Below are 15094 nucleotides of genomic sequence, written 5' to 3' on the forward strand. Positions count from 1 at the left end.
GCTATCACATACCAAACACGGAGTCGTGTTTGACAAGCATGGTCAGAGATAGCCAATGACCATGCATCCACATGCTGTTTGGACGAAGACCAAGCACTGTCAACGTCTGCTGCAGGTCTAAAAGGAGCTGCAGGATATAGATGGATCATCTGCACTGCTGAGTCTGCTTGTCTTTGGTTTCGTGCGAGAGTTTTAAGGATAATGAGTTTTAAGGATAATGAAGTCATGGAGTGCCCCAGGGACCCGTCTCTTCCGGATGCCCTTAACACCTTCTACGCACGCTTTGAGGCCTCCAACACGTCACCCTGCACAAAGCTCACGCTTCCACCAGGTGAGCTGCCCCTCAGTCTGGCTGCTGAGGATGTGATGAGGTCCCTGCGGAAGATCAACCCCCGCAAGGCTGCAGGCCCAGACAACATCCCGGGCCGGGTTCTGAGGGACTGTGCCGATCAGCTCTTCGAGGTGTTGACCGACATCTTCAACACCTCATTGTCCCAGGGCTCAGTGCCGACGTGTCTGAAGACAGCCACCATCATCCCTGTCCCCAAGACCTCCACCGTTTCATGCCTGAACGACTATCGGCCGGTTGCTCTGACTCCGATAGTCATGAAGTGCTTTGAGCGGCTGGTGATGGGGCACATTAAGGACAGCGTCGATGACAGCGTGGACCCCCATCAGTACGCGTACCGAAGGAACCGCTCCACCGACGATGCGATCGCTTCAGTGGTTCACGAGGCCCTGAGTCACCTGGAGACCAGAGACGCTTATGCCAGGCTGCTGTTTCTGGACTTCAGCTCGGCATTTAACACCATCATCCCGCAGACTCTGGTCAACAAACTGGTGACACTGGGGCTGAGCCCATCGATGTGCAACTGGGTTCTGGACTTCCTGACGAACAGGCCGCAGACTGTGAGAATCCGCAACATCTCCTCCGCCCCCATCATCCTCAACACCGGCTCCCCTCAAGGATGCGTTCTGAGCCCTCTGCTGTTCACCCTGCTGACGTATGACTGCAAAGCCAAGTACCCGAGCAGTCATATCGTCAAGTTCGCAGACGACACAGCAGTGGTGGGACGCATCCTCAACAACGACGAGTCGGAGTACATGCAGGAGGTGGAACATCTGGTGCGGTGGTGCAGAGATAATAACCTCTGCATCAATGTGAAGAAAACAAAGGAGATGATTGTGGATTACAGGAAAGGAGGCTACACCCCCCCTCCCCTCCACATCGGAGGAGCGGCTGTCGAGGTGGTCCAGAGCATCAGGTACCTGGGCGTGCACATCGCTAGCGACCTGACATGGAGGACTAACTCAGCCGCCTTAGTGAAGAAGGCCCACCAGCGCCTCTACTTTCTGAGGAGGCTGAGGCGAGCAGGTATGGGCTCCCCTGTCCTTGCGTCCTTCTACAGGTGTGCGGTGGAGAGTGTCCTCTCATCCTGCATCACGGTGTGGTACGGCAGCTGCTCTGCTGCAGACAGGAAGGCCCTGCAGCGGGTGGTTAAATCGGCCCAAAGGACTTCGGAGAGCAGCCTACCCACCGTGAGTGACATTTACAGCAGGAGGTGCAGGAAAAAGGCAACCTGCATCATGAAGGACCCCACCCACCCTGCACACGGACTATTTTCCCCCCTCCCATCTGGGAGGAGGCTGCGCAGCATCAGGGCCAGAACCACCAGGTTCAAAAACAGTTTCTTCCCTGATGCTGTGAGGGTTGTGAACAGAGGATAACTCGGAGGCCAAATGCACTGCTTCCGTGTTGGACCCAAACGGGGATCGTGCAATCACTGTCACTTTGTGCAATCACTGTCACTTTGCCACTTGTCACTTTTTAATTTTGTGTATATATTTACTTTTAGTTGAATGAATGTGTGTTGCGCGCCTCGAGCTGGGACCTGAGTGCTGTTTTTCGTTTGTGCATGAGAGTGTATGAATGACATTAAAGATTTCTTGATTCTTGATTCTTGATTCTCTTTGTTCACGGAAATCACACTCATTTTGTGTCAATGCAAAACAGAATATGTCTAGCTTGTAAAGACTTCCTCCTGAAGCCATCCTACAGAAGGGCTTATAGGTTACAGAGCAGATGTTTACACTCGAGTTTGCAGTGTAATTTAATCAATGATTCATAGAAAAGATTCCCTATGTGCATGATAAAGTCCCTCAGGAGAACAGCCGATAGATGCAACGCCTGCACCTGCTGCAGAGAAAGAGGCGAGACCCAACTAAGAATAACAGTCGTAGCAAACACCAAGCAAATGATTCGCATTGTTATTGATAATTGACATACAAATCAGATGACAGTCTGGCCAGTAAATGGTCTGATGGTTTCTGTTTACATTAATTTTTTCATCATCATCACAGATGTTTATGATAGATTTTGATGATTATATCCATTTCATGCATTCTTTGGACCTGAGGACCTGAAAACGGGTTCCTTTGGATATTTCTCTATAATCTTGAGGTTCAACAACAACAAAAAAACCCCCCCCAACAACTATAAAATCACCTGGAAACAAAGGGCTGGTTCAATCACATGGATACTGGATTAATAACGCTCTCGCTCTCGCGCTCTCTCACACACACACTCTATTTCCACCTGCAAAGTGTCCCCTCATAGTGAGTGAATGGACACCTGGCACGGATCAAAGGCCCTCTGCATGGGAGCCCAACCAGCATTGCACTCCAGAGGCCAGGATAAAACAGAAGACTCACTGTTAAAATGAGAAGAAGCAAACAATTGTATCAGCTCTGGAACTCTTATTAGGCCACGGCAGTGAAGTGGAAGAGGATCTGTCTGCGTTCTGATTACGAACCAGATCAGGAAATTACTATTCCCGTTTCTTCAGGCAAGACATGAATTTTCCAAATCCAAGCGACTCAAACTGCCACTGTGACCTGTGTGTGACAGAAGTCAGGTCTGGTGTGTTGAGGGGCTACAGTGGGTCACATCCAGGACATGACTGCACCTGCTACACCAGAGTGTGAGATAAGTGTAATGGGTGTGTGTGTGAATTTCTGGTGCGTCATAAGATTAGCAAAAAGACAGAGAAAGCAGAGTAATAATAGTCATCCTCTTCTTCTATCTCGCTTGCCGCTGAGGGAAAATGGAAGAGGAGGTGCGAGTCTGGAAGCCCCTGATGACGTCAAGAGAAGCATTAACTGTGGGAAATGTGCCAGATTAATTTGCACAAAGCACACTGTGATCACATATCAGTCACTTGTAGTTCTTGTGGTTGGTTATTTCTGCCGCTGAGGAGGTTATGTTTTTTCCTGCATTGGTTTGTCTGTCTGTCTGTCTGTCTGTTTATTTGTCTGTTAGCAAGATAACTCAAAACGTTCTGGACGGTTAATTATTGACCCATGTTTATGGAATTTGATCCAGAAAATGCAGCCTCATGGGTAGTACCGGTAGTTCGGTTAACAGGAATAATAATAATAATGAATAAATGAATGCAGTTCCTTTTAAATATAAATCCTGATTTGTCTTGAGTTCAAGTGAGTGGATCAGTTTGACCCTAAATTTAAAAAGTGTTACAATTTAATTTATCAACAACACTCAATAATAAAAAAAAAAGGTTGAACATATTTATATTAAATCTGTTCTTGAAATCATTTTTCTCAAATGCTTTCATCCATAACCGGGTCGAGGGTCGTGCTGGATCCTACTCATCCTATAAAGTCTTTCAAATGAGTAACAACTACTACTGAATTATCCTACATAAACCATGACCTGTGAACACCATGGCACTCGCACTAAATATGCATTAAGTTCGTGTTTATCCAGTTGTTTCAGCAACGCTGACCGGGGACATCACTGGGGTTCTGAATAATGAACAAAACAGGAGGGTTAAGATGGAAGGGGAGTAAATCTGTGTGAGGTGAGGAGTGGACTATAATGAGCTCAATCTGTACTCTGCAGGTCAATGAGGTCTGAACAGGGTCACGATGATTTTAAACTGAAAAGACAGCTGATCATCATCATCTGATCATTAAGGAGAGGCAAAGAGGGACAGCAACATATTTTTTGATAAACGAGCACAACGTTTTACTGTCCTTGGTGGACTTGTTAAGCTTCTTACTAATTTTCCTGGCTGAAGTAAAACAGCGTCTGAGACTGCTAAAAAAACCCGTAAAATTTCAATCATCGCTGCTTAAAATAATCTTGACCACTAGGGGGCAGATTTGTGGCAACACAAACTGACTCAAACTGACCAAATAAATTATTATTTTTAGGAGCAAAGGTTAATAATTCATTTAAAAACGGTACGCGATGTGACATCTGCAAGTCAATGGAAACATGATTAAATGATCATTTTTTAATTAAAACATAATGAGCAGCAAACTAGGCAGAGGCTGCTGATGATAAAACAATCAGGTTCATTCCAGCCTCTCTGTCCCGACGAAATTGACTCATTAAATCACAACATGGGACGATTGCAATGTTGAAATAAAAGCACCAAAGTGTGTCACTGATGACCAGACTGAACTTTGTAGTTGAATTTTAATATCTGCAACATGTTTCAGTAAAGTTAAGATCAGATCACATTACTGTTGGGTTATAGCTCCTCCCCAGTCTTGCTTGATTTACAACTTCAGATGCTCCACAGCCTTAGGCCTCTGTTGCCGTACTCAGTCCTTCATAATGTATAAAGCTGCAGGTGTGGACTGCATGTGGGCTATTCTAGTACCTGGACTTAAAAGTGAGCCCTGACTGTTTTGATAAATCTACTACGTAAATACACAGACAAAAATCTATAATTATTTCTTATAAGATATAAAATCCGTTTTGTTTGGGGGCCGCCGATGTTGTTTACATCGCAAGGCATTCTGGGTGTGACGTGAAACGGCTGCAGCACCCAGATCACTGCTTTTGTTTAGTATGTCAGGTTTTTTTTAGCAGCGATCAGCTCCTCCGTTCAATCTGTTCCTTCCCCAAATCAATGCTAATAACCATGGAAAAAAACGTTTCTTTAATCTTGGAATTGGTAACTCGGAATGCTCGTATATTTAAGTGTGCATATTTCGTATCTGTCTGTCTTACACTGCACTGGTTCCTGAAACTGTGCAGTGAAATGCTTCACAGGATCAGAATTTTTAAATAAAATACATTTTAATTATACTTACTGCAGACTAGAACAACATCTGTTTTGATTTGAATTGAGTAGTGACCTGTCCACCAAACCGAGTCTGATATCTCCATTTTACAGGAATTTAAGTCTAGCCATTATAAAATTTTAATTCTCTGAAATTTATTTTCCACCATCAAGAATATTGCTCGTAATCTGCAATCCATGTCTTGTTTTATTGGGTTTACTGATGGCAGAACAGCCCGGCTGGAGGCTTTTATTTATTGTTTGGATTAGCTTTTTGCAGTGACTGTTGTGTACACACACGACCTGTAAGAGTCATTGTGGGTCTCCTTTGGACTAGAAGAATTAATGGTGTTTAACTGTGCGAGCCAGGATTACATGTAACAGGAGTTGTCACCTACATTTTCCAAGGCAAACTGTGTGGGGAAGGCTTAAAAAAAAAAGACACTCCTCTCTCTGGATTCATTGGAGAAAAAAAACACCTAAATTGTCAGAAAGGCCTCCTGCGTCTGGATTTACTGCCAGGAGCCAATGCATCTCATACATTTTGTAGCTGCAAGACATCAAAAGCGTAAGTGTGGTTTTGTGAAGGTGAGTCGGGTTTTTCCTCTGGCCTTTGAAAACTTTCCTCTGCCCTGTATTTTCTCTTCCCCACTAGAGGAAAACTTCACAAATGCCTCATACAGCCTTAATTCTGGTCGGGTACCAGCCAGCATGCACCACACTAGAGCAGACACTGCACACGTAGGCAGTAAGCCTCATTACTGCAGTGAATATTCACGTTCTATCATGCAGAGAATACATTTTAGAATATATTCACGATTAACTTATCAGAAATAACAATAGTGATTTAAAAAAAAAAACGATTCCATCCATCCAGTTGATGTTATAGTCCATTTATATATATCCAGTCCATATATTGATTTAATTTTAAAAGGGTGAATATGTGTTCCAATGTCAAAATGCCAACATATTTCAGTGACCGTGTTTTCATAAGGTTTCGTTTTCCAATAATAATTGCCGTTTGCCAAAACTCACCATGAGTGTCCCGACACTGTCTCCCAGGGGTGCAGGTTTGATGAGACAATTTCCTTAATCCTGACAGACGGCCAGGTCTAGCTCTACAGATGCTGTAAATCAATGTGTCTGAGAAGCAGCAGCTTTCTGTATTGACTACGACCCCCCCCCCCCCCCACACACACACACACACAACCCACACAGACTCTTTCTAGGACAAGCTTCACACTGACAGCTCCATTCCAGTTCTTTTACAGACTGCAGTGTCGTAGTTTATATTCTAAAAAAAAAAAAAAGGCTGGAAAAAGTGTGTGAGGCATCATTTCCAAAACACCGCTTAGAGTCAACAGGAGGCTGGGGATGGTTCACCCCATGCCATCCTCTCTGGATCATTGACCAGCCTCAAAGAGCAAGAGTGTGTGTTTGTGTGTGTGTGTGTGAGAGAGAGAGCAGTACTCGGTGCCAGAGGCTTTTAGAGACCGGGCTGTCTGGGTATATTTTGACCCGTGGATTTAGGAATTCAACCAGCCCTCAGAGTCACATTCAATCCAGGTCTCAAAGTGTGTAGGTGATGATGGGCACGAATGGAAACCTTTATGCTTAGAAAACACGCTAGAGGCGATGAATAACAAGTAGAGTTGGCAGTAGGATTTTAAGAAGAGCCCAAACAAGACGATCTAGCACAAAAAAAAAATTTCATCATTATAGTAAGTAGTCAGTGAATGGGAAGTCAAGCAATTTTAATGCGCTCCTCTGATTCCCTGATGGATTTCTCTCAGAGCATCTTCGTCCTCTTTAAGCAGCTTGAGATTTCTCCCTCTGCTCTTCCAGGGCGGGAGAATCCAGACTTGCTATCACATTTCAGTCCATTTATCTCCTCATGGATGCAGCAACGTGATCTCAGCCCTCCATTAGCCTGTGTGGAAAAGCATCCTCTGCAAGTAAACGCAACCCCAACCCCCCCCCCCCCAAACAATGTAAGGATGGCCCATGTCCTTCTTCCCACAGCTCTGGCGTTGTGTACATAAATTGTTTTTGCATGTCTGAAAATGTCTGTGGCTGGCACAGAAACGGAGCAGATTTCCGGTTGTCACGAGGCTGATATTTCAAGAGATAAATTGCTGCCGTGTTTCCTCAGGGGTCTCTGCAAAAAAAGGAAATCAAATGGCCACAGTCAGTCCTTGCATAGTGTCGTGCCTTAGCAGCGGCTACCACATATCTCCGGGCAAAAATTAACAATGGCTGTCGACTGCATTTTGCTGTTTCTGTAATTAATGTGCTCTAAGTTTAAGATATATTCAAGCTCAGTCTGTCTCGTTGGATCCAATACCGGCAAGACAAATATGCAACGTCAATGGAAAGAGATTTGGACAATCCGAATCTTATCTGTGCTTTAAAATGCCGTTTTACCCCATCGAAGGAAATGAACTTGGTTACCAAAGAAGTGGCTTCAATTTGCATCGTGATGATGTTGGTAGTAAATGCAAAAGAACATCCTCAGTACATAGAGCACAAACTCATACTGCACGTCCTCATCTAGCACGATCAGCATAAACGTTTGAGCTACAGATTGTACTTCTACACAGTTGCACTGCGTACATCTTGACGGACACAAAGAGGAAAAGACGAATGAAATCCTTCTCTCGCTTGTACCTTACAGTCTTTCAGATAAATTATATTCTTGTTTTCTTACTTTTCCATTTATTGATCATTTTATGATCGATCAATCAGCAGTAAATTAATCACCCTGACATTTTGATGATCAATTATCAAATAAATGTTTCTCACCCTGGGGTTCTTCGAACATTTTGACAATTCCACATCCCTGATTCAAACAGCAAACGGCTAAAACGGCTCAGACTTCAGTGCAGTCGTTATAATCTGTTGCTTTTATTGGAGAGCACTTTTAAAAAGATCTTTATAACAACATTAGAATTCAAAACATTTGTGCTCTGTGTTATGTAGACCATAATTAAAAAAATTGAATCCAAAATGTGATTATTATTGAAAACATTTATTCATACTGACTAACAAATGAATGAAGGCTTTCTGGTTTGCCCTCTCCTGATTATAGTTGTGTGTGTGTGTGTGTGTGTGTCAGCACGACAATTGTGCTGAAAGCTTTAGATGTCATTTTCTTTGTTTTTACTCCATAGTCGGTCCTGCGTTGAGGCGCTTTCCTTTTTGCTATTTGTTTACTCTGACAGCTGTAATCAGTTATTACTGTGAAGTATTCTAAATGGAGGGAAGCTCAGCTCCGATGCAGCAAGGCTTCGCCGAGCTGCTTGAAACAAATGGGAGTCCCGATATTCAGGCTGCAGAATGGCGGCTTCTTTTATTGTGACGTGTGATACGTACTGCTATCAAGATTGGTCTTTGTCTCAAATGCATAGTGAGACAGCCGAACACTTTCTGGAGTGATGCACGGGGGTGTATGAAGGCCTGAAGAGTCACTTTCAGAATTGAGCACAAACACACACACACACACACATACAAAAAAACACTTCTAAACATGAACAAATTGGAACAACAAAAGCAGCATTCTGATGGATAAATCCTTTAAAGGCTCATATCAGTCATTGTATTTCCCACCACGGTGGCTACCTCTCCCAAGCCCTCCGGTCCTTGTGTGCAGCTTCGTCCTGCTCTCATGCATTTATTTTCCTCGCTGCAGCCTCCCTCCACCTTTCTATTGATCTACTGTGCAGCAACATGCTGGACTGTCAATTAGAGAGCCCCTCCTGCCCATCTGTGAGAGTAGAGCCACAACATATCTAAAGGTTTCCCTGGCTGGCTGGCAGCTGCTCAGGTCTCAGAAGATGAAGAGGGGAATAATCTGCTGGAAATGAATAAGCGTTTAATTTTGACACATACTTGTTTGTTTCTATCAGGCTCTTTGACAAATGTTGATTCGACTTTAAAATGCTTGGGCAGTTGTGGAATTTCTACATTTCCAGCTGTACAAAACACATCACGCCTTGAGCTTTTTCAGGTGAAAAGCATTCTTAAGGGCAGACAGACTTCCGAGAGTAGTCCGAGAGAACCAAGTCTATGTTGGAGGATCATTCCAGATCACATTTCTACTGATGATTTTCTTATTTATGACCGATCAAAACACAAACTCCCTCCAAGTCTCATTTTTACATTGAAGAAATGCTGCAACCCTTCCAAAAATATTAAAACAGTACTTGAAAACACATCTGGGTGACAGATGCTCAGGCAAATCAAACCCTAAACAACAACATCAACAGATTTAGAAATGTCCTATAAACATAACAGCATTCAACAGTTTGGATCCTACAGATTTTTCATTGACAGGAAGTTCCTGTGTCTGCTGGTGGCCATGGGAAAGCTCACACTTATTTGCATAAAGTTCACTGTATGGCCTTTTAAAAAACACCACACACCTCTTTTGAACGCGAGGAAAGGTTGTTCTCCGATTTGAGTCTTTGACATTTTGTAACCGGTAAGAATTTCTCTTGTTTCCCTCACGTTCATGTCGACGGTCCTTATTGATGATTGGAGAATGCCAACACATCTTCCTTCCAGCCTCGTAGCTTTTCCTCTATTTTGAGGAATATCTTCCTCCAGCTCGTGTGTCAGGTATAAAAAATCTTAATGCGAGCCACATAATGGAGTCAGCGTTATATATCATTATTGATGAATTCTCTGAATAATATATTCAGAGAAAGCCCTGATAATGTTAATCCAGATTTGCCAGAGTATGCCAATACCATGCTTCCTTTCTGTTACTGCATCGCCGCATGTCGTGCTGAAAGGAGCTCTGCAAGCTGATATGCCTGATTAAAATGGGATTCATAGGTTTCAATGGAGTGACGGCAGTGATTTTTTCAGTAGAGTTATCCAGCCCCCCCCCCCCCCTCCACCTGCGCTGAGATCTTTACGATTAGAGAATAAATTACCTTCACCTTGACCAAAGAGGATGCATTACAAGATAGTAATCTGGAACGAGGCAAAAACAAGTGGATTAACATGATAATGCCAAATGCAATCTTGCGCGGTGTGAGAGCTTCCTCCTTCAGCCGTGTTTGAGATACTCCCTCGGGATCAGATCAGCCGGCTGTTTTTCTTTCCAAGGTATAACGGGAGCTGTCGCCCTACCTACTCCTCTTTTGAACAAACATGCAGCTTGATAACATCTGTCTTCAAATCTGCAGCCTTGCAGAAAAGAAGCCGCCAATGTTTCCAGCTGTATACTTCACCTGGCCTTTTGCCTATCCACGCAGAGCTGTGTTGGCAGCTCTTGGCCTTCCTCCTCAGTAAATGCTGTGATGTTTGATATGCGGGCGCACGGATTGTATTTGGTTTTCAGGGCCAAGGTGAGTTGGCTGCTCTGCAGCAGTTAAATTGGCCCTGCAATGAATCAACTCTGAAAAAATTACTTCTCACTCAGTAGGAGACCGTTGGGTGTATTCAGAGGACCTTGTCACTTACAATATGCTCTCAATGAATCTCAGCCATTCCCAATCCAAGGTTTCATACGCTCTGCTGTAAAACCAGTATCTACAGGACTATTCTGCCTCTGTGTGCCGGACGATTGTTCCTTCAGGGCCCATTACGGCTTCAGGAATGAACAGATGCATACATACAAGATAGCTTGTAGTGGCGGATTGTGTGTCTATATGGCATGCGTGTGTATTGTGTGTCAGAGGGTGAGGAAAGAAAAAGGATGTAATGAATTTGTCTGGGTGTGTAGATGTGGATTGCGAAAACAAAGAACTGCTTTCAGTCTCCTTCATGCGGCACAGCAGCCTGTTTACAACGTTGGCATTGTGTCTAGCCGCTGCTTGCGAGATGATAAACAGAGCCGCATAAAAACAAATGTGGTCAGACAGCTGAAACACTTGGTAGCCGATCAATTGATTAACAATTAGCAATGGTTTTGATAAATGATTAATGGTTTCCATCAATTTATAACCAAATAAATGTCACATCTGAGCCTTTTTTTTAAGAGAATAACTCACGCGTGAAGCCTTTCTGTTTATTCAACCGTGTATATTTTTTGGGGTCTTGGCATACCGGATACGTTAAAAAAAAAAGAATCCATGTCCTTGGGTGTTGAAGAAAGATTATCTCAACCTCTTCACCTTTCCGAGATCACAACCAATCAGAAGACTATTCAATAATAGGCCCAATAATAGTTTTGAGTTTCAGCCAGAATAAGATAGCAATGGCAATATGGTTTTAAACCCTTAATATGGCGGATCACTTGACAGGCTTCAAAGAAGAAAAGTTATATTTTCTAAAAATGATTTATTTGCTTATGGCAGACAGTGGACAGAAACTCAATTAATCTGTAGCAGAGTTACACAACTAGCCAATTGTTTAATCTGTATAATGCCAAAAAATTGCAATACTCTCATCACGATGGACGATGAATTGTGTACAAAGGCCTTTCAACGGAAACAAGACCGCAAGGGCTTTTTTGAAATGCTCCTCTTAGACAGGGTGTTTGAATGTACTTGTACTGCTCTAACATTCTATCTAATAAATGCATTCATCATCATCACAATTTTGCCTTAAGTGACACCTTTAAATTGATTCTGATTTTTCATCTTCCAAAACTCAAAGGGTTTCTACTAATTATCATAAATTGCAAAGAAACCAACAAATTCTGACATCTAAAATACAAATGTTTGACAAATAGGACCACTTGCTCTCTCTCTCTCTGATGAGGCTGATAAGTGCTCGTGATGATGCACAGATCTGACAGCATTTAAAATGGTTGGCTTTGGAAGAGATTTGAGTACGCTTGTCTCTTCGTTCCACACAGGGTTAAAAAGAATCGGCGCTGAAAAGCTCCGATCAAAACAAATGTATTGTTTTCTCTTCTGTTTTCTCAGTGCACACTCTCACTCCTTCCCCCCCCTTTTCCCCTCTTTCAGGAATTCACTCTGAAGCATGTGGACCTCAGCAGGCCGGAAGGCTCTGACATATACCAAATCCCTGCCCGGGGGAACAGGGGAGATTAAAAACTTCTGATTGAGGTGGAAAGGAAAGAAACACATAGCGAGAGAGAAAGAGGGTGGGGGGGCAGAAAGTAAGAGCTTATCGTTCACCTTTGTGCTTTGTAATGCCAAAGATTTCCATTGGCAAGTATATGAATAATAGCAAACACCGAAGCAGCAGCCCAAAACTATGGAATGAGGGAGTGAAATAGGAGAAGAGAACAGGTTTGCATCCTGTAAAAGAACCAGAAAAGACTAGCGTTCCCGATGAAAAGGATGCCTGGGAGAGTGGAGACATGAGAGGAAGTCTTTTCCGTGGCAGTAATTAACCCTGTGCCCCTTTTTAAAACAATACCTGGCTTCTGTTGTTTTCTCATCGCCGGGTTTGGCTGTGTCGAGTGCATGCCTACCCCAGCCATGGTCATGTTCCTGTCCACGGTGTACAGACCGGATCGGACCGGCTGTCACCGCAGCGGCCTGATTGTGCCGCTGCTGCTGCTTCTCTACAGCTCTCTGAAGGCTGCTCAAGCTGCGAAACCCAAAGGGCCTGGACACACACATCTGAACTCCATCCGCATTGATGGGGACATCTCCTTAGGTGGACTCTTCCCAGTGCACGCCAGGGGCCACGATGGGAAGCCGTGCGGGGAGCTGAAGAAGGAGAAGGGCATACACAGATTAGAAGCCATGCTGTTTGCCCTTGACCGCATCAATAATGACAATAATCTGTTGCCGAACATCACGCTGGGGGCACGCGTCCTGGACACCTGCTCCAGGGACACTCATGCCCTGGAGCAGTCGCTCACCTTCGTGCAAGCACTGATCGAGAAGGATGGAACAGATGTAAAGTGCCTGGGCGGGGGCTCGCCAATCATCACCAAACCTGAGCGGGTGGTGGGCGTCATCGGGGCCTCCTCCAGCTCCGTCTCCATCATGGTGGCCAACATACTCCGCCTGTTCAAGGTCAGAAAACAGCACACTTTCACTAAGGGTTTCTGAGCATGTATGAAATTCGGACGGAGCGGCGCTGCAGTTGATTATGTACGAAACTGGAATCCGTGATTTGCGATGTTCCCACTTTATTGATCCACATACTTGTATGTTTGAATAATTCATAACTGCAAAACAACTGGCGCTGCTGGACAGTGTGAGAGATCGACGTCTGCTAGCAAACATCGAGTATTTTTCACAAGTCCAGCGAGGCGGTCCCTGGGTGCGTCCCATCACTGTTGCCCTGCAGGAATCAGCTGCTCATCAGTGCTGACTGTCGTGCAACACAGATGATGAATTGGAATGTTGCATTTCAATTTGACCCCATAACCTTTTTGTTTTTTAATACGAATATTTTTAAAAATTTTGGTTATGTACATTTGGACAATTTCTGAGTCATTTAACACATTTTATTTTCTCTCCAGCCACCCATGGAAAGCATCAGAGCTCTCTCTACTTTATTGAAAGTGTGAAAGCTATTTGCTGCTCAGCTCACTGAAACGCTGAAAAGTAATACACCTTTCTTTGACTTGTTAAAAAGTACTACTACGTGTTTGGAATTATTTCATGCCCTGCAGTAGACTGCATATTGTATGCTTGCTAAGACTGAGGAATCCCACACACATTAGAGGGGGGCGACATTAGCTCAGTCCCTCATATTTGGGGACCGGGGCACCAATCCCCTCAAACTGTTACCAGTGTTATGTCCATTTAAACACTATACATTCTCTCCAGAGCATGTGTACCCCCTGTGGGCGTGCAGTTGTGTGTGTGTGCATTTGAAATGATGCATGATGCAGTTTAAGTGTAAAAATATTTCCCCCATTGGTAAATTATTTAAGTAAACCCTCTATGATGAGGCGATCTATATTATGGGGGGGGGGGGGGTGTATCCAAAGTGTTTTATGCTGCGTTCATATCATTGATAAGCACACAGGGCTATTTATCAAACCAAACAAATGATAAATTAGTCAATTCGTTCCTACGAGTCTTATTGATGCGCTTGATTGGTTTATAAACTAGAGATTGACTATACCCAACACATTCAGTGACAATGAACGATACTATTAAAGTATGCCACGAGTAAATTGCTGAGGTGCTAATAATTGAATATAGGTAGATATAATCGATTACATGTCCACCAATCATCCTCCAGTTTGCGATCGCATGTGACTGGATCCATAAGAGCCCCGATATTGAATGTGCTGTAGCATCTGTAGTGTTACAAGGATTGTGCGTCTGTCGGTGTACCAATAATGCATCATCGTTGCATTTTAACACACTATGAATGCCATCATAGCATTCCATAGATACTGTTTTATTTGATTTATTTGTCAAATGGCATCGTCAGTTATAAGAAGCTCTCATGAAAGACAATGCCACTTATTCAAACTGCAAGCACTGTCATGGACCAAGGCAGGTAAGAACCCAAACGCACAACAGTAGAAGGGAAATCCAGACACTGAGCTTTATTGTTCTTTACTGGGTAATCAGTCCAAAACAGCAGGACAATCAGGATAGGGGCAGGCAATGATGCAGTTCCAAAAATCAGGTACAGGCCACAAACCGGGTAATCAGAAATAGACCAGCAGACGGATCCAAAATGGTAGGCAAACAGACGGAATCCAGGAATCAAGCAGGGTTGAAACACGGGAGGTCAATTTGGATCGTTGTAAAGTAGGAATCATCACTATTAATCTGGCAGCGAGGCATGAACAGAGACTAATTAGAGTTGATGGGAGATTAGTTGCAGGTGACGGGAATGAACGGATTGCAGGAGGAGGATCTGAGAAGATGGGATAGATTAATGCATAGAAAAATAACTTTCACTGCAGTTGGCCAAGGGGTAGCTTCTTTACATTTAGTAATGAGGGATTATGTTTTTCTTTTCCCGCATAGGATGACAACAGACTAGGTTTAAACACTTCTCCAAGCGTTTTCTTGAAATGACCCAGCCGGTGTAGTGAGTATGGAAATACAGAAAAAGCGGTACAGCGACAGGAAACCGTCTTCAGTTGTTACTTTGAA

General features: G+C 43.7%; 1 protein-coding gene across 1 annotated transcript in view; it reads left to right on the plus strand.

Annotated features, from left to right (window-relative positions):
• The first annotated feature begins 12478 nt into the window (after positions 1-12478).
• Positions 12479-15094, plus strand: part of LOC137915888 (metabotropic glutamate receptor 4-like) — a 68844-nt gene continuing 66228 nt past the window's right edge. The window contains exon 1 of the mRNA XM_068759007.1: positions 12479-13039. Within this exon, the coding sequence (XP_068615108.1) occupies positions 12479-13039 (561 nt within the window). The remainder of the gene's footprint in view (positions 13040-15094) is intronic.

Source organism: Brachionichthys hirsutus, unplaced genomic scaffold (genome assembly GCF_040956055.1).
Source record: "Brachionichthys hirsutus isolate HB-005 unplaced genomic scaffold, CSIRO-AGI_Bhir_v1 contig_1441, whole genome shotgun sequence".
NCBI lineage: Eukaryota > Metazoa > Chordata > Actinopteri > Lophiiformes > Brachionichthyidae > Brachionichthys > Brachionichthys hirsutus.